Raw genomic sequence first — 22,475 nt, forward strand, 5'->3', positions numbered from 1 at the left:
TTTTCAAACACCAGTGTAATATGGTGTAAATATCTAGTATACTGTGAGATTAGAAATTTTCTTTGTAGTTTTCTAATTGTTTTACTAGTTAGAACATCTAGGCCCCAAGGACTCTTTAACATCATGATGTTTAAAGTTATACTACAGACCCCTTCAGCGTTGTCACTAGTTTCGACTTACAATCATAATGAAAAAAAGGGAAACAAATTAAAAAAAAAATTCAATTGATCATCTTTATTTAAAACACATCAACAATAGACTAACAAAAATAATAACAATACAAACAAAAGTTCTCACTTATTACATCTGAAAACTAAAACTACAGTAAAGCTTTACTGATGTTCTTATATTATAGATCCGATAGAATTGACAAAAGTGAACGAGATATGTTGCAGAGTCGTTAATGAAAACTAACCTAGTAAAAATAGAGAGCTGACTGAGCAGTTTACGAAAATATACACTTCAATGGTGTTAAAACTAGAGAAAATTTCTATTACAATACAACATCTCTTAGTGTTTATGAAACTGTTCTCTAAATCTACAAACATGTTTTGTTGTACTATTTCAATACATGCATTATAATATATCAAGAGAAAACAGTGTACTACAATGTGACTACCTAATTGGAAATAGTCCATAAAAAACTTTTCTCACATTTCATACCCACAACAATCGTTTCCTAAACTGTAATCACAGAAACTTTTCCATGTATATGTTCACAACAAAGACAAATATTTCAAATTTCCATATGTTGTAATCGTAATCCTAATTTACGGTTCATAATAACACATAACATGTCCAATGGCATTACAGATTTATCTTTGTAGATAAGCTGAAGACCATTTTTATGACGTATGATTTCTGTCTGATATTATCATACTCGTGTCTTAAAATCTTCTCCCTTAGTAGATTTCTCATCCTTATGGAACAGCTGAAGCCAATTTTATTGTTAGTCCTGTCTGGTGCACTGTAGAGGTTGTGTTTTGTTTACAATTTGTTTCTCGTTATTTCAGCCATTTAAAACTTCGTTCAACCAAATAAAACAATCAAATCATAAACAATAGCTCGTCCCCTAGTTATATAACGAGAATAATATTGGATTGACATCAGCGTATCTGGCAAGCAACACAAACATCAGATACAGTGGAACCTCGATAAGAAGACCCTCGATAACAAGTCACTCTTGATAACAAGTGTATTTTTTAATTCCCCTCAAATTTTTTTTACCTCTAAACACATGTTATTGCAAACCTCAATAAGAAGTCAACCTTGATAACCAGACTTATTTTATAATCCCCATGAGAGTCTTGTTATCAAGGTTCTACTGTATTACTGTACAATAGAATGATAAGTTTACTTCCAATATTCTTAGTCAATGTTACTAAGTAGAAGCTGCATCCATGTTCAGTAGAACCTCTTTAATCCGAACTAATTGGGACCAGGGGATAGTTCGTACTATTGAATAGTTCGGATTACAGGAACATATTATTGCTTTAATATAACAATAGCTCATACGTAGCTAAAATGGATCGTAATTGTTACAGGAAAAGTGAAAAATGCTTTATAGAGTAAAAGACAGTGTTTATTTAAATTTTTAACGTTTACAGCAGTAAACATAGTGAATAAAAAGTACTGTAAATTACAATAGAAACAATTACAGATACAGTATACAATAAATAACTACTGTACTGTGTATAGAGTACAGCAATGAGGCAGTCGGATTAAAGAGGTTCTATTGTAATGTCCATTTTATTTGAGACTCAAAATTGTAACGACAAATATTGAACTATTTTTCTTTGCTGTGAACATTAAAACAATGAAATACAATTATTAATTTTAACAAATTGACACAAAACAAAAGTCAAAGCATGGCACTATAACATTGAGCAATCGAAGAGTAAATAAATCTATGCTCAAATATTTGGGGTAACACAATTGTTGAGAAATATTCCAAATAATTTGTCAAGATGGATATACATTACATACAAAGGTAAACATTTGGTCCCCCCAAATTCATAATTGTTTTTTTTTTTCAATTGTGTGGTTATTAAATCAGTTATATTTCTCTTGTAAATTTTCAGTTTATTAGTTATGCCTCTATGTCAGATTTGACAAACTGTTAAACTGATTCAGGACCTTGATTCAGTGCAAAAACACACATAATTCAATCATAACAGAAGGCTTTTCATGGTCTTGACTAAGTAAATGTAAACATAATACAGTATTACAACTATGAACTAAGATGGTTGCCGTCCCTGAACAAACATGAGTGAAACATTATACACTTATCTATTCATGAACCTAAAAGAATGTTGAAAAGTGGAATGTAAGTGATAGCAGAGTATCAAAAAAATGTTAAAATAAAATACAGAAAATTGTACAGTTACTTTCTACCCGTCCCTGAACCTGCCTATCGGTGTCAAACACCTCTTAACACAACTAAAAACAAACACTTTTCGACTTCATTCAACTAACTATTTAAATTGTAAGAGTACAAAATTAACAACATTATAATCGTGTAAATAATGATACGGTTTTAAATCTTACACTACCGTTCTCAAACTAAGGTATAGTTATCTTTGGCGTTAATGTGTAATTGGTAGGGAAATGAAAACTTATTATACCTTGGATACAGTAGAACCCCGCTTAACTGGAATGCTTGAGGATAAATAAAATTAATACTTGTAATAGTGACAAACGAAAAGACTCATTTTCTACCAAGTAGACTACCACGGAATCTCACAGTTTGGGGTTATTTGACCTACATTCATCGCTGGACTTCAAAGGGCCAAGGGATGAAAATTTAATAATTAATATACAATACTTTCCCCAAAATTAACCTATAAATACCAACCATTGATTATACAGAATGTTTTTGAGCCTATTATTCCAGGCGAGGCTTTATTATGTTTTGTAAAACTTAACAAAATGAAAAAAATAAAGCGACACAACCCCTAAGTTCCCTACTAACTTTATTCTTGATCTTGTATTGATTGAGTAGGTGGCAATGACAGTGGTACCAATGCAGGGGAAAAATGGACCCTAAAATACTCCACCTTCATAAATAAACATCTCTTTATTGTCACACAAACACCTAAACCAAAAATAGCATATCTTTTAAACAAGCGAAATTGTCATAAATTAAACTAATCTATCATTGGAATTATGGCACACACCAGTCCTCAAAACATAAATGATGCTATTTAATGCTCTTAGTGTCATGGTTTATAAATCAATTGAATGGTTTTGTTTTGAACGCCCAACTAAATATGATTCAATCTCATGCTAATTTGTCCACAGCCTTTTTTTTATGATTCTAACGCCCAACTAAATAAATATAATTCAACTTTATGGCATTTTGTCCACAAAAAGAGACTAATTTCTTCTAAAGAGAAAATTTACAGCCTCTTTGTCTAGCAGTTTTTGTTTCCTCTTATTTTGTCCGTTTCGTTTATATATTCTCTTGATTCGGCAAGTATATGCCCAACATTTTAAACCTAAAGTTCAACAAATATTTATTACCCTCAGGAAATGGGGAACCATGCCAAAAAAAGTCCTCTGTACTTCATTAATACACTTTTGAGATTAAAGTTCAACAAATGTAATTCAAATGTTCTAAAAAAACTCATTTAAATTTGAAATTCTTAACAAAATCTGATGCTAGAATGTTTAATTTATCAAACATCTATGTAAGTAATTTGTCCAAAAAAATTACTTCTTGGAATGTTAAATACACAAGTTAACTCGGAACTCCTAACTTGTGTCGGTGAAGTAAAAATGCAAATGGTTAGTTTCTAAAAAAAAAATACTTCTCTATCATTCACCTTTCCTTCTATACACTGTCCTAATCACGCCAATCTGAAATGGTGACTCTTTGTAAACTATAGAATCACCATGTCCCCATAAACTATGAAACACTAAGATAAAATAGAACTTCCAAATAGTAGCAACCCTATGAGAGGCTGGTTAAACATAATTTTCCTCAAGTAAAAAACTGTGGACAGTAGTTGGTCCATCTATGGAATGTCTACTTCGGTAATTAAATTAAAAAAAATAATGGCTACTTGATCATTTATATCTACCTTTTTCTGTAGTTATAACATTTTAGGTTCCTCTCAAATCTTTCAAATTTGTTTACAGTAAAACCCTGTGATGCTGTTATTACCCAATATTTTGTGGGCTAATTTCACAAAAAATACCAGGTAATTTGCATATTGTTGTTACAATTTTGTAAACTAACAAAAAACCGAACACTTCACAACTTTAATTTGTATAATCCATTAATTACTTAACTGTTGATTTAACTAACAAAAGAGAGGGACTGTACATCTTGATCAACAACAGATCTGTTATAACTTATTGCTTTATAGAGGTAACTTTTTCAATCCAGGCAACTCTGTTATTTAAGACTACGGGCGTGTTTTGGGAACATGTATTGGTGCACCGGTGCAGATGATCCGGTGACTTACTCACCGGTAGCGCCCCGGGGCAAGAGTCTTGAGATCCCAGAACGGTTAGTCGCCGGTTTACGGTTCACAACAGATTGTAATTTACTCATCAACCTACTTATAATATTAAAATCAAGCCAACTTGCTCTCACAGAATAAATTACTGATATATTATTGATTATTCACTTATTAACATAATATAATCCATAAAACTGATAAAACATTATCATTTATTCGATGGAAGAATAGATAAAACATATTCCAATACTTGTGTTTGGTTAGTCTATGATGGAACCGCCAACTTGCCATAGCTGCACTCTGCACTCTGCAGGCAGACTGGAGTCCAAGAACCGGCCAACTAGAAGCCGCCAGTGTATTATGCACTGTACAATTTCTCCGGTGCATAAATCTTGCACCGGTGGAGGAAAAAAGAGGAAATAGCTGTCTACTTCCCCAGTAAACTCACCGTTCTCCCAGAACAATGCATTTTCTGCACCGGTTAGTGTTCCCAGAACACGCTCTTTGTTTTATATGTTTGATTACAGAATCACTAGACATATATCGAACTTAACATTCTAAATGTTCTATTTTCAAAGGATAAGTATTTTTACAAAATATTCAGTTTAACAACTGTATACAAACCTTTGACATCTTCAATCTCTTTTCCTGGTTTATATGCACTCAAAAACTCATCACTTGCCTCACATAATTTTACACGCTTTATTTACTTGTTGAAAGACTATAATCCTAACCTTTATCAAATGTTATATGTAATTATTGTATGTTAGCATTATTATGGTTACAAACAAAAACCACTTAGAAACTTCACAATCCCGTATTATTTTTTGAAGATTCCACATACTTTGAATATTTTGTGGTTTCAAAATTTAAAGTCAAAAATGTTTGTTCATACCTTCTGAGAAGCTCTTTAATTCTCACATTTTTTAAATTTTACATGAGATTGATACATAGAAACCTAAGAGTTAAAAAAACCTTAGTTGTTTTGTTAAAAAAAATCAAAGGTTTTTGGTGTCTTCTAAATATAACCTTTGAATAATTGAATCAAGAATTTTTTTTTATTCAAGATATCAAGTTTGGTAAAATATGTGGTTTTAAGAAAAGAAACCAGATAGAGAACCTTTAGTTGTAGAAAACTAAAGATGAGTGGCTTAGATTAATGTTGATAAAACATGTTGTAAATGTTGTTTTTTTTTTTCAAACAAATTATTTCAGAAAAAGCTAGATGTTAAGAAAAGAACTAAAGGGAATAAAGGATAAACAAACTTAAATAAGCCTATTGTAACTTTTCTCACTTCTCTTTTTGATACAAAATTCCCACTTATTTTATTAGCTAACAGTTGAAACTTTCAGTTGGTAAAAAATAACTAAATGTTTTACCATAAGTTAAGGTTTGCTTAGTTAGTACAGCGATTACAAATCAATATCTATAAAAGAGGAACTATGTATGTATGTATGTATATATATATATATATATATATATATATGTACCTTATGGACTCCGAAACCGCTTGACAGTGAAACTTTCAGGCATTATTAAGCATTCAAGGATGGTTTGTGTGAAGTTTGGTGCAGATCCGTCAAAAGGGCTCCGCCCCAGAGGATTTTAAATGGGTCAATGTCAGACTTTTTGAACTACAATGTTTACAAATAAATATTACTAGCTGTTACCCGGCAACTGTTATTTAGGTTTGAATAATCACAACATGCTGTATTAGTCATGATTTGAAATAGTGCCACAATGTTTCCACAGAGTGCAGCACAGAAAACTATTTTACTTTTGAATAAGTCCATATATATTAAAACCCAATCGCAGCAATCTGTGCGCTCAACAACGTTTGGTAAAAGCCCCGGGGCTGTTTTTCCCCTCAACAGGGGTTGCCCTCAACAACCCTTCTTACAACTCTTTAGTTCTTTTCTTAACATCTAGCTTTTTCTGACATAATCTGTTGAGAAAACCCCAACATTTTTTATTAACAAGAACAAAACTCCGAGGTTTAAATATTTATATTCTTGAAATGCACGGTTCAAATACGAACCATTGACCTAATTTCCAACCTTTTACATGAAGATCTAATTTTTGCTCACGCTAAACAGTCACACAAAACCTCAGGGTTACGTTCCGTTTCGCATCTTAAGGAACTGAAAAAATAACCGTAAAGCTTACCAGCAGCCGAACAACAAGGTGAACGTAAACATTGCCTGGGAACACGAGCCGAAGCCCAACCATCGTGGTATCACAGACTAGTCTCCGAGCGCAGGCAGCGGTGCTGAGTAGAGGTGGTGCAAGATGGCGTAGAAGTGTACGGTGGCTGCCGCACCGACGAACATGTGCCAGATGGCGTGGGCGCAGGGCACCAGGCCATCCGACTTGAAGAAGCAAACACCAACAGCGTAGAGGACTCCTCCCAACATCAGCTCCTGAATACCTGAGAACTCGGCCTGCAAGAATATTAGGTTTATTTATTAGATTTGCTACATTCATAGGCCTATGCAATATATAGTATAGGAAAGTGTTACCTTTACTAACTGAAATAACTGTGGAAGGGGGGGAGGGTTGTAATTTATAACGCCTGATACATACATGTAGATTAATCATAATATTTTTAACTACTGCAGGGCTACTGTTTCTTTATACTCCAACTTGTTTGTTTTTTCTTGCAACATTTCACCAATCTTTTAATAATAGCCCTCCCTGGCTGTTCCTGTTCCAACAACTGTCAAGTAACATCAGCTATACCTCAAAGCCCTCACTGACTGACTGACTGACTCACTCATCACTAATTCTCCTGCTTCGTATTTACTTAGAAGGCTGAAATTTGGCACACTGGTTCTTAAGGTATTAAAAAGGAAAACTAAGTAGTTCATATTCTGATCGGACCTTCGGGCTGTTGGTGATTGTTAGATTACAGATTTTTTACTATTGCCAATACAAAACATAATTTTTATGGTAAACATCGAATTTTTATTCTCACTCACATGTTCAATATGTGCCAAGACTGCCAAGGAAGGAGCCGAGCCTAGGAAAATGTAGAAACAAGTCTCCAATGTCTTGTAGCGCTCGTGGAACATCTGCTGGTAGAGAATGCCAAAAGCCGCCAACACCTGGATAAAAATTGAATAAGCATTTAATTTTGTAGATTTTTCATGTTAAAGACGTCGATGCAAACGTCTTTAATTATGGCATTGGCATTTTAAAAGTTTTTTTTAAGGTAACGATTCAAATCTTGGTCTTCAAACTATCTAATATTGACCTTTTATTAAATAGCGTAATTAATTGTTGTTCCAAGGAAATTGGTACCCGTGTACAAAATTGATATCATCTGGGATCAAACTGACAATTGAGATTTGAATGAGAGCATTATAACTAGCTATAAAAGCTCTTCTTCAAAAATTAAAACTTTGAATCTGTTAGGATAAGTTAGAACGGTGAGTATTGAACAAAATATAGATCTTTAAAAAGAAAGTTAAAGAAAGTTAAAATTTTAAATTCTCAGAGATTATTTCAGAGAATTTAAAATTTTAACTTTCCCATCTATTTACATCCTCGAAACTCTATCTTTCCATAGCAAAAATACTTCCTTTTTCTCATCTGCAAAAAATTCCAGGTATCCATTGCGCAATACTTTAAATCTACCAATTCCCCGGCATTCCACTTCTTTCTTTCAAAGAAACTTCCATTACAATTCTGTAAAACTATTTAATAGACTTCCACCTCAATTGAAGGCCGAACAAGATCCAAAAAAGTTTAGAACAGGTCTAAAGTCCATGTTGTTAGATAGATCATTTTACAGCGTCCGTGAATTTCTACTTTAGTGGTCATTCACAAAGTCATGTTCGCATGTTTAGTTATTTAGTTATAGAATTTTTTACAGTAAGGATTTTTTTGTTATTAAGATGTAATGAATTTATTTTTCTTGTACTGACTTGGCTAATGCAAGTATTGTTAATTTGGCCTAATAAATGACTTATTGACTTATTGACTTATTATTAACTTTGAAACCTCTCTAAATTGTTTCAAACGAGATTGTGACTACAATAGAAAAAATAATAGAGAGATAATAGGAAATCTGTGGCAAATGCGTTTTTTGCAGTAAATTACAATTATTAAGATAAAATAAATAAAAGTAAGTAATACACATACATTTTGTAACAGGAATGTTCTAATCAGAAGACAGTATGGTAAATATATAAACTGACTGACTGATATAATAAGTGATGAGGATTAGGGGGCAAGTTACTGGGGGAATCAAGGTCAATAAAATAGCTGAGTTCTAATAATGGGGGTGTACTCACAACCCATCATAATAGATACTGTACAACATAATGTGATGCAAAGAAGTATTATGGTGTACAGTATCATGGGTGTAGTTTTGTTACTAGGGAAATAAAGATCTAAAGATAAAAAAATGGCAGTTAGTTAAGGTTAAGTAGACTAACGTATTAAAAAAAGTAGACTCTCTTTACTTCAATGTCAGAACAAAAGGCTCATTTCATAAAATTTTCTCATTTAAAAAATAGAGATGTGAGAAAAAAACATTTTTTGGTAAACTGTGTTTATATTGGAATTGTTATTGCAAATTAATAACAAGTACAACTTTAAATATAGAATTTTAGAATTTCCTGATTAATAATACTGAAACAAATCGAGTCGTACTGACTGATTATCTGTTAGAGACATAAAAAGATAGGATGGTTTGGTTATGAAAGGTTCATATTATTAATATTATAAATGTGAAAGTTTTGTGTTTGTTTGTTTGAAGTGCAATCACACATTAACTAATGGTCAGATTGGGTTGAAATTTTGTATGATGATAGCTCACATTCCCCACTAACATAAAGACATATTCTTATCCCAAAAATCCTTTCGGGCTCCGCCCCAGTGGCTCTAGAGTTTCCCATGTTAACCTCATGAGTATTCATTTTTAAAAGGTATTAAAGAATTTTGCCAGCTGTTTCAACTACACAAGTTGGTTCTATGACATTTAATAGCATTAAATGGTTATAAGATAAGGTTTACCAACAGGATGCAGCACTATTAATTCTTTTTGCATTTACGACAACAGCAAATTTGAACCATGCAGCAACAAAAAGCTGTGAGAACTTTACTTTTTTCTGTTTTTTAAGTAATTTTTCCTGCGTAGAATTCCTTAATTTGTTTTACATGTCAAGCCTGATCAAAAGCAAGGCAGATAATAAAAACAACACTCCTAGAAGTGTCGACTCACCCAGACTAACCACCAGAGCTCTGCCGCAATACTGTCCTGAGGTAGAGGTCGCAGCATCACCCAGGGGAAGTACGAGGCTGCAATGAACACGTAGATCATGGCTCTGTCTCCTCGATGCAGCAGATCTTTGAGTTGCCTGCAACACAAGGTAAATTAGAATACTTGTATTGGCAAAGCTGCATTACTCTCAAGCAACAATAAAATTGATCATTGCTGATCCAGAACCAATTTACCTGTACTATCATTTTGGAAGAACTAACTTACACTATGACCAGTGGAGAAATGTTGTAAATACAGTAGATATTTTTCAATATTAATAGACAATTATTTTGGGGCGGATCGGGTCAGGTACAAATTATGTACCGGTACCCAGGTCTCGGGTCAAATTCTGGTTGCTTTTGAGAGTACTGTACTATTTTTTTTAAGGAATTGTTATACTAATTTCACTTAATTGTTTGATTTCCATGTTTAGGCCTATAGTAATTTATGTTGAAATATTTGTGTAATTTTTAAATATTTTATATGTTTAAGTGAATTTTTGCTTAAGCTTATTACAGGTCAAATTGGTATAGAGGTCTTATTTTCCCTAAATTTAACTCTTTACAAAATATACATGTTGAAATATTTGTGTAATTTTTAAATATTTTATACGTTTAAGTGAATTTTTGCTTAAGCTTATTACAGGTCAAATTGGTATACAGTAGAGGTCTTATTTTTCCTAAATTTAACTCTTTACAAAATATATTTTTTATTTTATCTAATTTTTAAATGATTTATTTCTCTGTATTATTAAATTCTTAACATGTTGTAAGTAGATTATTCACAAGCACTTGTGACAGGTGATTTTAGTTTTGACATGTGTTTGACGTACGAACATGTGTGCTGCTGTGTTGTTTTTCACAATATTGCTCTCTCATGTAAGAATATAATTTACATTTGTGAGGAATCAATTTTGCCATAGAACAAAAAATATCATAGTCTAGGTTCCTTGTTTTTTTCTCTGCTAAAATGATGCACAAGTTGGTTCTATGATATTAAATAGCATTAAAAAGTTATAAGGTTTACCAACAGGGTGGACAGCACTATTATTTTTTGTTTAATTTATGACAACAGCTAATTTAAGCCACCTAGAAACAAAAAGCCTAGAAACAATGAGAACTTTACTTTTTTCTATAGTTTAGGTGCAGTGGTAGAACATTATGGCTATAGTAGATGTGCTATACTATAGCATACCGTATATATTAAATAAACCACATTTTCTTAAACTGTGTCCTCTCCCATAACTGCAATAAGCATTTTATACTTCTATACGAACCCCGTACGAAGGACGGATACTCTGCTAGTAGTTTCATAATAACAAGTCTATATTTCTGTACACTGAGTCAATAATACTATTGTAACTTAGTAACATTTTACTAGGGTACTAGAGGACCCATGCTGCTCCAGGTTGAAATAAATATCATATCAGAGAAATAATCAAATTTATGATTTTTGATTAATAATACCTTGGAATAGGTACTGATTCAAACAATCTTTAGCTCAAATTAAAGCATATAATTAACTGATTATTTTGAGTCTAAAACATACAAAAAATATAAACAATACTGGGGCTATGGATTTTTAATCATAGAAAAACATTATAAAAAATAATTTTTTTGTTGGTCTTTTACCTTGCGTTTGCTTGAATCGCGTCCGATTTGAATGACTAATAGCTTAAATGAGAGCCGATATTTCACTGAAGGTTCTTAAGGATTATATAATGATAACTGGTGAAATACACAAAAATAAATCAAATTTTTTTTTTTGTTGAATAGTACAGTAGATAAATATATGCCGATGCTTGATGTGAAGTCTGTGCGTGCATACCTTCAATTTGAGACCTCAGTCATGAAAATCGGTCGGGTAGAAGAGCCAAACAAACTCGGAAAAGAAAACTATTTTTTTTTTAAATAGCCTATATAAGTTTTACCAGTACAATTGTTGTTCAACACAGCTTTTATTAAACTTCATTATAATGTATAATTTATTGTGAAATTGTTTTTGTATTCATTTTCATCTACTCAGAGTATTTTAATGTTGATTTAAATTGTGAACATTAACTTTTAAATTGAAATATAAAATATCAACTCTTCATTATATACCATAGGCTATTAAGTGAGTAGACAAGACCCAAACAATTAATTTAAATGAATGAAAAACATTGTTTCTTTGCTAGTTAGGTCAATGATCTATCAAGGTTTATTTTGAATGGAAACAATCGGTGTGGAATTTCTATTTGACCTTCTAACCAATTGACCCTTGAACTTCAATATCACAGTGGCATCAGACAGGCAAATAGATAAATAGCAAGATAGGGCAAACGATCGGCGCTGTTATTAGAAAAATATGGACTATCGTTAGAGGAAAACCGCTTTGGAATTAGAGTACAAAAAAATAATGTAATCTATCTCCAAACAAAACAGATTTGTTATTAAAGAAACATATTGGTAACTATAGTTAATTATTAAATATATACAGGAAGTTTTATTTTAACTAACATTACAAAATTTTATTAAGAAAAAAAATATACAGGGTGATTGAAAAGTCTGGGTACGGCTTAATATTTTGAAAAATAATAAACGTAGACCTACAAAACTTGGAATCAAGTTATAAGGCATATACATCTATCTTAACACATATCCAGTGATCCGCTACCTCCTCAGGGGGACGGCCCGCCAGGAGTCAGAAGAAAATCTTAAATGGAAGCATAGGTCAATATGCACATCAAATTAAAGGTCTTTTTTAGTAGAATACAATGCCGCAAACCGCACTTCAAAAGGTTGATCCTGCGCAAAATGACAGTTGTTCAAAGATTCATTTAATTTACATTGCTATTATACGCTTTCTCCTCAGGGGGCACAGCCCTAGGAATCGGAAGAAAATTTTTAACGTAAGAATAGGTCGATATGCACATCAAATTAAAGGTCTTCACTTTTAGATTACGATGCCGTAAATTCAAGCTCAAAAGAATGCCTGAGTAAAAAATAGCAGCCGTTCAAAGATTCAAAATGGCGGATTCAAGAAATCTTTGAACATCTGCCATTTTGCGCAGGATCAACCTTTTGAAGTGTGGTTTGCGGCATTGTATTCTACTAAAAAAGACCTTTAATTTTATGTTCATATTGACCTATGCTTCCATTTAAGATTTTCTTCTGACTCCTTGTGGGACGTCCCCCTGAAGAGTTATTGAATCACTGAATATGTGTTAAAATAGAGTTTTATGCCCTGTAACTTTGTACCAAGTATTTTAGCTCTATCTGCATTATTTTTTAAAATATTAAGCCGTACCCAGACTTTTCAATCACCCTGTATACCTATTTTAAAAACCGAGACTTCCATGGTCAAATTTAAACACAGTAACAGTTTTCTTAAAATATGCCAAAATATCACATGCAGTGGCGGTTCCAGGAACTTGTCAAGAGGGGGCCTATTGGGGGAGTCCCACACCCCCCAAGAAAAGGGGCTTAGGGTTTATACTTTGAACCATTTTGTATTTTTAAAGCCGTTTTGTGGCTTTCTAAAGCCATTTAATGTCTAGAAATTTATCCGAAAACGTCCTTTACGTTTTTAGGATAAAATGTATGTTTGAATTTATTTTTCCTGGGTTCAATAGGAGGGTTTTAGCCCCTCCCCCCATTGGAACCGACACTGATCACATGCATATTATCAGGTGAAAAAGAGTGAAGAATTAATGAAATCAAAAGGCTTGTGAATGAATAAGAATACAGCTTTGCTACTGATAAGATCATCTGGTTATTTAGCCAGTACCATTTATTAAATTCCCAATGATTAATGGCAAATCAATTAAAACAACATTTAAACAACTTATTCACAACACAAAATGGTCAACAAAAGCAATGATTATTTTTGGCAAGTTATAATTCCAGATATTAATAGCTTAAGGGTAAAATTACTAGAGTCGGGACCACATAAGTTTGCAGTTGAGGGAGGAGCATATTTACCATATGGTTTTGAATTAACCAATGAGAACCGTGCGGTGTTGCCAAATCTAATAATACCAGCTGATTTGAAAATATTGCTTAGTACATTTTAATTAGTGTTGTCAACGGGCGATGTGGCAACGTCGCACTAGACTTGTCTTGTGATTGGCTGCCACCAACTGCAAACTTACGTGGTCCCGACTATAGTTGCAAATTTTAAATGAATAGGTATACCCTACAAGTCTATCAATAATTTATGCTAGCAAAAGGTTGATGTAACAAGACCAAAGTTTGGACTTTTCCTTTTAAAAAAACATCCAAAATTCTAATGACTTATAAACAAAAAACAAAAACAAAAAAATATAATGAAAGTTTGGTAATTTGTGTTTACAAAGTAACAATGAACACAGGAGGAAACAAGATCTCAAAGCCTAATAGATTCTTGTTGATTAATTACTGATAAGGTTAACTGTCAAGGCCTTACTGGCCTCAATCAATTGTGTTTGGAAATTGATCTGTGAGACTCCCAACAATTGGGAAGCCTACTTCAATGCCTCCTATGACTGTAAAGAATTTTGAACTTAAATAAAATGTCCAACTATTATTAACAAACTGGTCTTTAAATAATTTATAATACACTGCAAGTACTGTATATGGCTACAACTTATTTATATAGATTAATAAATCATAGATCATAGACAATAAATCATTCATTTCACTTAATAAACAACAAAGGAATACAGCTTCAACATCTGAACAGCCCCATACAAACAAGTTGTGACTTTTTTTTTAATGTAACTTAAGTCGAAGAAGAGCATACTTAAAACATAAGCATGTGTTATTTTGTCTCAATTATTGCTTTTTACAACTAGTTTGTTTTTATATTTATTAGGTATCTAGACAGTGTCCATATAGTACCACAGCTAATAGTTTTATTGAAATATCCAAACAGTAGGCCTATTTTAATATGTTATGTTACCCTATAGAATAAGGTGTTTGAACTGTTCTAAACTTAAAATGTTACTTAAAAACTACCTGTTAAAACTGTGTTCGTAGATTTAAATTTCAAACATGATATTAAATTAATCCTTAGTTAAGATATTTCCTGACAGTGCCATACATGTAAAGCAGTGTAGCAGTGATAAAACATTCTCATCATTCTACATTAACCAACCTTAAACTTGTCTGCTGATCCATAAAAATGATATGTCTATATGGAATATGTTTGATCTATACCATTAACAAATAATAGAAAAACTCACTGGTTATGGCCGCAGTAGAAGATGGAGTGGAAGACAGTTGAAACAGTAAAACACAGTACGAGAGCAGATCCGTACACAACTGCGGAGAAATACTGCAGTCTGGTGGCTGACCGGTGAATTAACACAGTTCCTGCGTAGATACTCGGTGGGATCCATATCTACAAACAGAACTGACGTAAGAGCTGTTCAGAGTGTTGGTTTAGTGACATTTAGTGTGTCAACAAAATCATTGTTGTTGGCCATATTATCAGGTTGGAAAAATTATACAAATGTGCCAAGTTCTAAACGTAATATTGTATATTTCCATACAAAATACAAGATACAAAAAATTAAAATATTGTCTTGTGGAAAAAAGTGAAAACAGCCTTTGTATGAGAAACCGCTTTATCTAAAACTTGTAAAATATGTGTTTTTAGCATGTGGGTAGGGTGTGCTATGTAAATTGTGACGATAAATACAGGTTCAAAATGTAGAGTAGATTAAAGTTAAGTAGAACATGGCTTGCAACGTAGCAAAAATGATGATAGGCTAGTAAATAGTGCCTTAAGTAGCCTATGGTAAAACTCGCCAAAAAACGCACCTCAGTAAACCGAGGTTGACTGAAACCATAATACAAAACCAATTGGAAAAGTGGCGTAGGTGATAAGCCATGCTAGGCTTCAATCAATATCACAGCAAACACTTTTGCAATTAAGTTAAAAATACAATTGTCGATTAATTTAGAAAATAGTTTTTGAGTAAACGTCGTAGATTTTAAAATGAAATGTTGGGGATCTTTTTGGACCAAAATTCTTTAAAGTTTAATGGTTGGTTACTCGTAACCGAAAAAATATGTTATCCAAAATGACCTCACTCCTTTTATTTCGTCCACCGAACCCAGTAAAGTGTTTATTATAACCAATTCCTTTCAACTATTAGGTCTACCTAGTAGTTAAATTTAATAGTGTTAAGTTTTATCAATCAAAAATTCTTAAGCCCTAGTTCCAAAGATCCAAACAGAACAAATTGCCTTTCAAAAAATTATACAAAACACCTAAGTTACACAAACTTTAAAACCAAACAATAAAAAAGTTGATAATAAGGGTACAGTAGGCTACTTGAAGCACAAACTTGTTGTAGGCCTACTTGAAACACAAACTTACACCATGGGTGATGATGTTGGCGACATGTTCGATGGTGGTTGGAACATAGGCGCATCCAGGGCTGGCTCGGGAGTTCTTCCACTTCACCCTAACAATATAAAATATGAATTTAAAAACTGAATATGTGTTGAAAAAACCAAACATATGACTCATACACTTTTACAGAGTACTTTTTATACTTATAGTTTTGATTTAAGTGCATAAGTTAATAAAGCTGTCCATAAATGAAATTCTCAATCAAACTCCTGAAGATACCACCCTTTTAACAAAATGGGAGTGTCCTGAACATGTATTTTACCTGGCGTTCAGGGACACTTTTATATGGGGGGGAGGAATGGTATAGGTAGTACAAACCTGAGATACGGTGTTCTTGAGAAGAGGAGGCGAGTGAAAATTTAAAAACGTACGTTTTCAAGAAAAGCACTTTATAATAATTTTTTTCTCTTTTTCAGAACTTTTAGCGAATTTCCCTATAGGGAAGTAGCTATTACCGTAGGTCTCATGGTAAGACCTAAGCCCGGGACCGATTTACTTTTTCATTTTGATGTCCCCAGAGGCCAAAAACACCATTCGTTCAAATTTTTATATATCTATATCTATATATATATATATATATATATATATATATGTGTCCATCCGCACGATAACTTGAGTAATTTTTGTCCGATTTTCATAAAATTTGGTTTAAAGGTGTAAGGCGGGATAAACTTGAATGAGTTCGCGAACCAGCATGATCGGACTATGGGAACGGGTGTTTATGGGGGGTTTTATGGGGTAAAAATAGGTTTTTCCCATTTTTGACCATAAAACACAAAATTTCACAATTTCTTTTTAAACCATTTTGTAGAGCTTAAAAAAACAAATAATTTAGTATATTGAAGCGTTATAATGCGCCTAACTGTTTCGGAGAAAATTCAAAAAAATTGTAATTTTAAATTCCCATGTTATTCTTATGGAGAATAAGTCAACTGTTGTAGTTTGCTTGTTTATGAACATATTTTGATCAAATTTGGAAAATACATTTTGTACTAAACCACAGTACTTTTTAACATTTTACATTTAAAAAAATTTTTACCCTCCCTGTTGCAGCAAACCTAAGTACTCACTAAACTAATTCTGTTTAAATAGGGAATAAGTGTGATATTTTTAAGGAGACATTTTAGTTTAAATCCAATCAGGCAAATAGAAATTCGCTAAGTCTGCAGGTTTGCTGCGGCGGGGTATTTTTTTTATTTCATTGCCGTTTGACGTTTCATAAAATGTCTGTGGTAACGCAACATCTTTGGTGGTTTTTTATTTTAATACGGTACAGCATCTGTGACGGAAAAATTCAAAATTCCGTCACGACCATAAAGAACGTAAAAATTAATATTAAAAATAGTTAGGCCTAATGGTATTTTTATAAATATGTTTTGATGTAAATAGATTTAGTTTTAGGGCCATTTTGCAATCAACAGTTCAAGAAGCTTTTGTTGCATTTGGTATTAAAAAAAAAAAATTGAAGTTTGTATAGCTCCGAACAAACTTTCCCGATATATGAAAAACATGTATCTTTTTAAAGAGGCGTACTTCTTGTGTGTATAAAACATTGGAATATGATGATTTATCAATTTTGGAATTTTTTTATCAACGTTGTGGTCAGGGAGAAGTGTTACTGTCTGGAATTGGTGATTAACGAGAATAGCTATATTGTTTATTTAGGTTTTCCCTCCACTACTCTTATTATTATAATATTCCACAAGACTTGATAAACCATAATTAATTTTTTTTATGCAATAGTTTTACACATAACCCCTAGATACACTATAGGCCTAAGCTTTAACTTATATGAGGCAATAAAGATACCTGTCTAAAGTATAATAAAGTAAAGTATAATAAAGATACGCGGTCTATGTAAAAATAGTTAAAAATCTATTTTATTTACATCCTTCAATTAATTTTAGGCCTACTGTTATGAGGAAAATTTTAGTTGCAATGAAACTAAACTGTGCAATTTACAATGAAATTAAAATTTATTTTCACCACCATAACACAGTAAGCTTACAATTGATAAAGCTATTTTGGTCGTCAAAAAACCTGTGATGGTTTTGATGCCCTGGTTGTGAAATCACGTATTATTTGGCTCTGTTTTGATGGCAGCCTTACACCTCATGTTTGAGGAGGCAAAGTGGATTTCTAGGTTAACGTAGCAATTAAAATATCGTATCAACAAAAATTAACACCATGTCTACTTTATTACATGACTACGTACGGTCGTGGAAACACCAAAATTACAAAAAGTACAAATAAGTTACCTATATTAATCTTGTACTTCATTTTTTTACTGGAAAACCAACGGCACAACAAAACTAATGCACATCCCGAACCAGTCTCTAAAAAAACCAACTGCATGAAGTTATCGCTGCCAGGATTGCCACTGTCGTGTTCCAAAGTTGCAAATTTTGCCATTATGGTCGGGACGTCAAATTAAGGGACAGACTTATCTTGTCATGGTAGTCAGTTTGAAATGAAAACAAAATTATTATATGCTCCTTTTTTGTAAGTTTAATTTAATTATTGTCTAAAAACAGCGTGAAAGTTGAAAAATGTAGACCTACCATAGGGGCACGTGATGGTCGTGAATTTTTAAGAGACTTTAAAATACGAAAAAAATACCTAGAACCTTCTTAAAACCAAATAAATGTTTGTAAGTTAACATGTTGCCCCAATCCCAAAACGGGTAAACTTCCATATCTGTTGGCACCGAATCTGTTAACCGAATGAGTAATATTGATTATTTGATTGTTTAATTCGATATATCGTTTGGTTCAATCGATATTTTAATTCGGTTGTTTGTGCCAACAGATATGGAAGTGTAGGTACCCAAAACACATAATAACTTGGGACTGTAATAGACTACAAATAGGTACAGTATCTAAGTACGAAGTAAAAGGTCAGGGACATTAAAACGTAGGCCTATGTTTCAAAATTTTCACTCAGGCCTTTATCAAACCCAACAAGAATAGTTTAATTAGTATCGCTACATATTTTTAAATATGGTCACTGTCTAAGAGAACACTTTGGGAAAATACAAATTGCAGAAAAAAGAGACTATAGATTCCTTTTAATTTAAGTTAGCTAGGTGATTAAAATCACGTATTACATATACTATAAGTATTTAAATTCTTTGTATCATTACCGGTATACAGATTATAGCCCAAGAATCTATTCTACTTAACTTAAATTAGTTAAAAGTAATTCATTTTTTATAGGTGTTGGATAGGTTCCAAGTGCTTACCCTTTTGGCAGAAGCCATCCTAGAAACTTAAAGGGTTCTGATGCCCAAGAGGGCAGAAGGTTAAAAATGGTCATTTTAATTTAATTGAGCAGAATATGGAGGTAAACTTCTGCTCTGGTCCGTTGGTACTAGGGTATTGATTTTCTCATAGTTGTATAATCATTTTCGCACATAAACATGCCTCGTATGTCGTTATTTAATTAAGCATGAGGCTGAAACCTTTTAAAATCTTGAGGTGCTTTATTTAGTCCAAGGTTACTCTAATAGAAGGCTTATTATCCAATCCACGACCAAATACTTTAGAACTGTTTTACTTCATAACTATCGCACTTCTACCACATTTGGAACAGAATAATATTTTATCTAAAAATTATCACAACAAAAGTTGCAGTGTTTGTTGTAACTTAAAACTTAAAATCACAATGAAGATTTTATTAAATTAAATTGCAAGTTAGTATAAAGAGACCCCATACACAACATCTTAAGCTGGAGCCGACAGCGTAACATAAACTAACAATGACATTATTGGGAATTGTGACGAATAAACACAATACAATGAACTAACAGCAACAGCAGTGAGCAGACAGCACTGGGAGGGGATGAAACTGCAACTGACGACATTGAACTAACTGACAGTCAGTGTTGCCAAGCTATTGAACCAACAATCTAAATTGTAACATTGATATACTACTAGGGTGGTCTGCCGTTACACTTTAGACGCATAAATGAGCGAAGCATTATTTAAAGATTGTCAATGGCTAATCACTAATGGTTATGTCAAAATAGAATGGGTTATTTGCCTTCAGCCAAATAAGTGCTTGCTGTAGTTTTTTGCGTCGAACTTTGAAATCGATATGGCCAAAGACGCCTTGACGTTGGACATTGAGGACTTTTAAGTTTTCGGGCAGTGTAGGTAAGACAGATGCTATTTCATTAATAGTATCTTGCTCAACATTAATGATGTTAGTTACCTTTGTAGTGAAACCATCTGAAGGCCATCCTGACCATTTGCTTGTACTTTGTAAATGCGCATAGCGGGATGTACTCGTGCAATCAACATTTGTTCTACAATCGTCAGGTCAGTTAATTCGTTCGGGACACTTGACACATCCATATTATTTAACGCCGTGAATTTAGTTGCATTTGAACGACAACGCGAACAAATCGGTGATTGGTCTGAGGCTGTTAGTTGTTGGCGATGACAGTTAGTGCAAGTGTAAAATTTTAGTGCATCTAATTCATGTTGGAATTGATTAGCTAACTGCCTATCATTATCAGTTTCTTCCGCCACTGCTTCATCTGGTTCTTCTTGTTCACGACGCCACTGTCTTACAATATTTGCATTATTGGTGCGACGACCAATATTACGACGTGGCCAAATGTTGTTTGAGGCATGCTCAAAACAAATATAGCAAAACTGTTACTTCCATTGATAAAATGTTACATTCCAACTTTAACCTAGGATGAAAGTAAACATTGAAATGTAAACAAAACAGTTACAAACAATTTACGTTTGTCTTATTTAGTCATAAAACCCAATATAATTTTTCTTTCAACTTACATTAAAATAACAAGCGAAATTGCGAGGCCCGTAAAAAAAATCCAGAAGGAAATTTTCAAATATTTTTTACCAAAACATTGTGCTCAGTATTCTGTAGCTGTTGGCCAAATTTCATATCAATTGGTCAAGCCATTACATTCTGATGCTCTTACAAAGAAGTTACAAAGTGAGGGAAAGTGAGCTTCGCTCGCTCTGCTCAACTAGTAATGAATGTGGAATACACTTGATCACTCACTTTATTGAGATTGACTTCATGTAAATATTTATGGCTAAAATACCTATTAATTCACAATTTTCTTTCAACGATCGACTTATGTGTTTTGCTTGATGGCTCCTAATGGCAACGATACAGAGAACTGCGAATCACTGTTGATCAGTAACGGATTCACATCACTAAATAAAACTATAAACTTATATCTATGTTTAATCTATGATAAAACCAGTGCACCAAAAGTAGGAAGGCTCTGATTGAAAAAGTACACACATAGAATAGACTAATTAAATATTTGGAAATACTGTATGGTAAACGCTCGATGATTGTGGATATTAAACCGAGTCCCGCAAGGTCCAATTCTTGGACCAGTTTTATTTTTAATTTTAATTAATGATGTTAGCCAATATGTAAATTATTTTTCTTGTGTTTATGCTGACGACACTTCCTTGGTTTCATGTCATAGTAACTCAGGATGCTCTTATTCATAATCTCAGATTAACTTTCAGAAGGTTGTTCACTGGTTCACAGTAAAATGGTCTCTTTATTAATGAGGATAAAAGTATAAAACATATAGTCAATGATAAAACTAAAAGAATGTTGGTGTCCTTAAACAATGAAATGTGTAATGTTGATTGTTCTGACAGTGTAAATCTGCTTGGAGTTATTATAGATAGTAACTTAAATTAAAGTGGCAAGCCCGTACAGATTTTGTGTGTAAAAAATTGTTTGAGTACCGAGTTTGTTGTTTATTGTTGAGTAATTTAAAGAGATTTTGTGCCTATGCCTATACATACCTTAGGATGGAATCATACTTTGCATATTATGATAGTATTTTGAGATCATTTGGTGAAACAGTATATGCATTAATAGATGTTTTATTAAACCCTTAGTAGAGAAACAACTTCTGATTTTTCGGAAGTTAGTATTTTTTGCTAAAAAGACGAACTTCCGATAAATTGGCAGAGGTACACTTAACATAAAATTTTTTGCTCTTTCAATGACTTTTTTCATGACTTCATCAAGTTCTTTCTCATCTACGCCACTAATAAGCAAATCGTCAAAATATAACTTAAACCATAGATAAAACATAAACCTTTGATACCACTGAATAATCAGGGGGTTTCAGATTTGTATCCTGTAAATTTCATATAGTATGACCAATACTTTTCAATCACTAATGCTTCTATGATAAACCAACTATGTAGTGCTTTAATATAGTATATAACGCTTTGTAGGTATTTGTCCAGAAATGTGACTGGAGGAATTTGTTTTGCAATTTTCATTATCTGCCTGTTTTTAAACATTCAGGTGGCTATGACGTCACCTTTCTTTGGATCGTCGTCGG

The 22,475-nt window shown here is 32.8% G+C and overlaps 1 protein-coding gene across 2 annotated transcripts; it reads right to left on the reverse strand.

The window, feature by feature from the left end:
- Positions 1–219: 219 nt before the first annotated feature.
- LOC129005046 (monocyte to macrophage differentiation factor-like) lies at positions 220–19,938 on the reverse strand. 2 transcript variants are annotated; one of them, XR_008491792.1, is made up of 7 exons: positions 19,356–19,938; positions 16,079–16,166; positions 14,937–15,094; positions 9,695–9,830; positions 7,446–7,571; positions 6,634–6,908; positions 220–4,806 (listed from the first exon to the last, which is right to left on the reverse strand). XR_008491792.1 is itself a non-coding variant. In XM_054433807.1 (6 exons), the coding sequence occupies exons 1-6, from the start codon at positions 19,427–19,429 to the stop codon at positions 6,711–6,713; spliced, it is 780 nt and encodes a 259-aa protein (XP_054289782.1). In that variant the 5' UTR covers positions 19,430–19,938; the 3' UTR covers positions 220–6,710. The 2 variants fall into 2 exon arrangements, 1 of the variants encoding a protein (XP_054289782.1); XM_054433807.1 differs by having other exon boundaries at positions 220–6,908.
- Between the last annotated feature and the right edge of the window lie 2,537 nt (positions 19,939–22,475).

This window comes from Macrosteles quadrilineatus, unplaced genomic scaffold (assembly GCF_028750875.1).
Source record: "Macrosteles quadrilineatus isolate MER2022 unplaced genomic scaffold, UCM_ALF_1.0 Scaffold_14__1_contigs__length_3811126, whole genome shotgun sequence".
Taxonomy (NCBI): domain Eukaryota; kingdom Metazoa; phylum Arthropoda; class Insecta; order Hemiptera; family Cicadellidae; genus Macrosteles; species Macrosteles quadrilineatus.

Bases quoted from the DNA above. Each gene is read 5' to 3' on its own strand.
- LOC129005046 (XM_054433807.1), bottom strand. From the start codon at position 19,429: ATGACCATTTTTAACCTTCTGCCCTCTTGGGCATCAGAACCCTTTAAG. The intron at 15,095-16,078 runs GTAAGTTTGTGT...TTCTGTTTGTAG, and splicing joins CCAACATCATCACCCATGGT to ATATGGATCCCACCGAGTAT. The intron at 9,831-14,936 runs GTGAGTTTTTCT...CTTGTGTTGCAG, and splicing joins TTCTACTGCGGCCATAACCA to GCAACTCAAAGATCTGCTGC.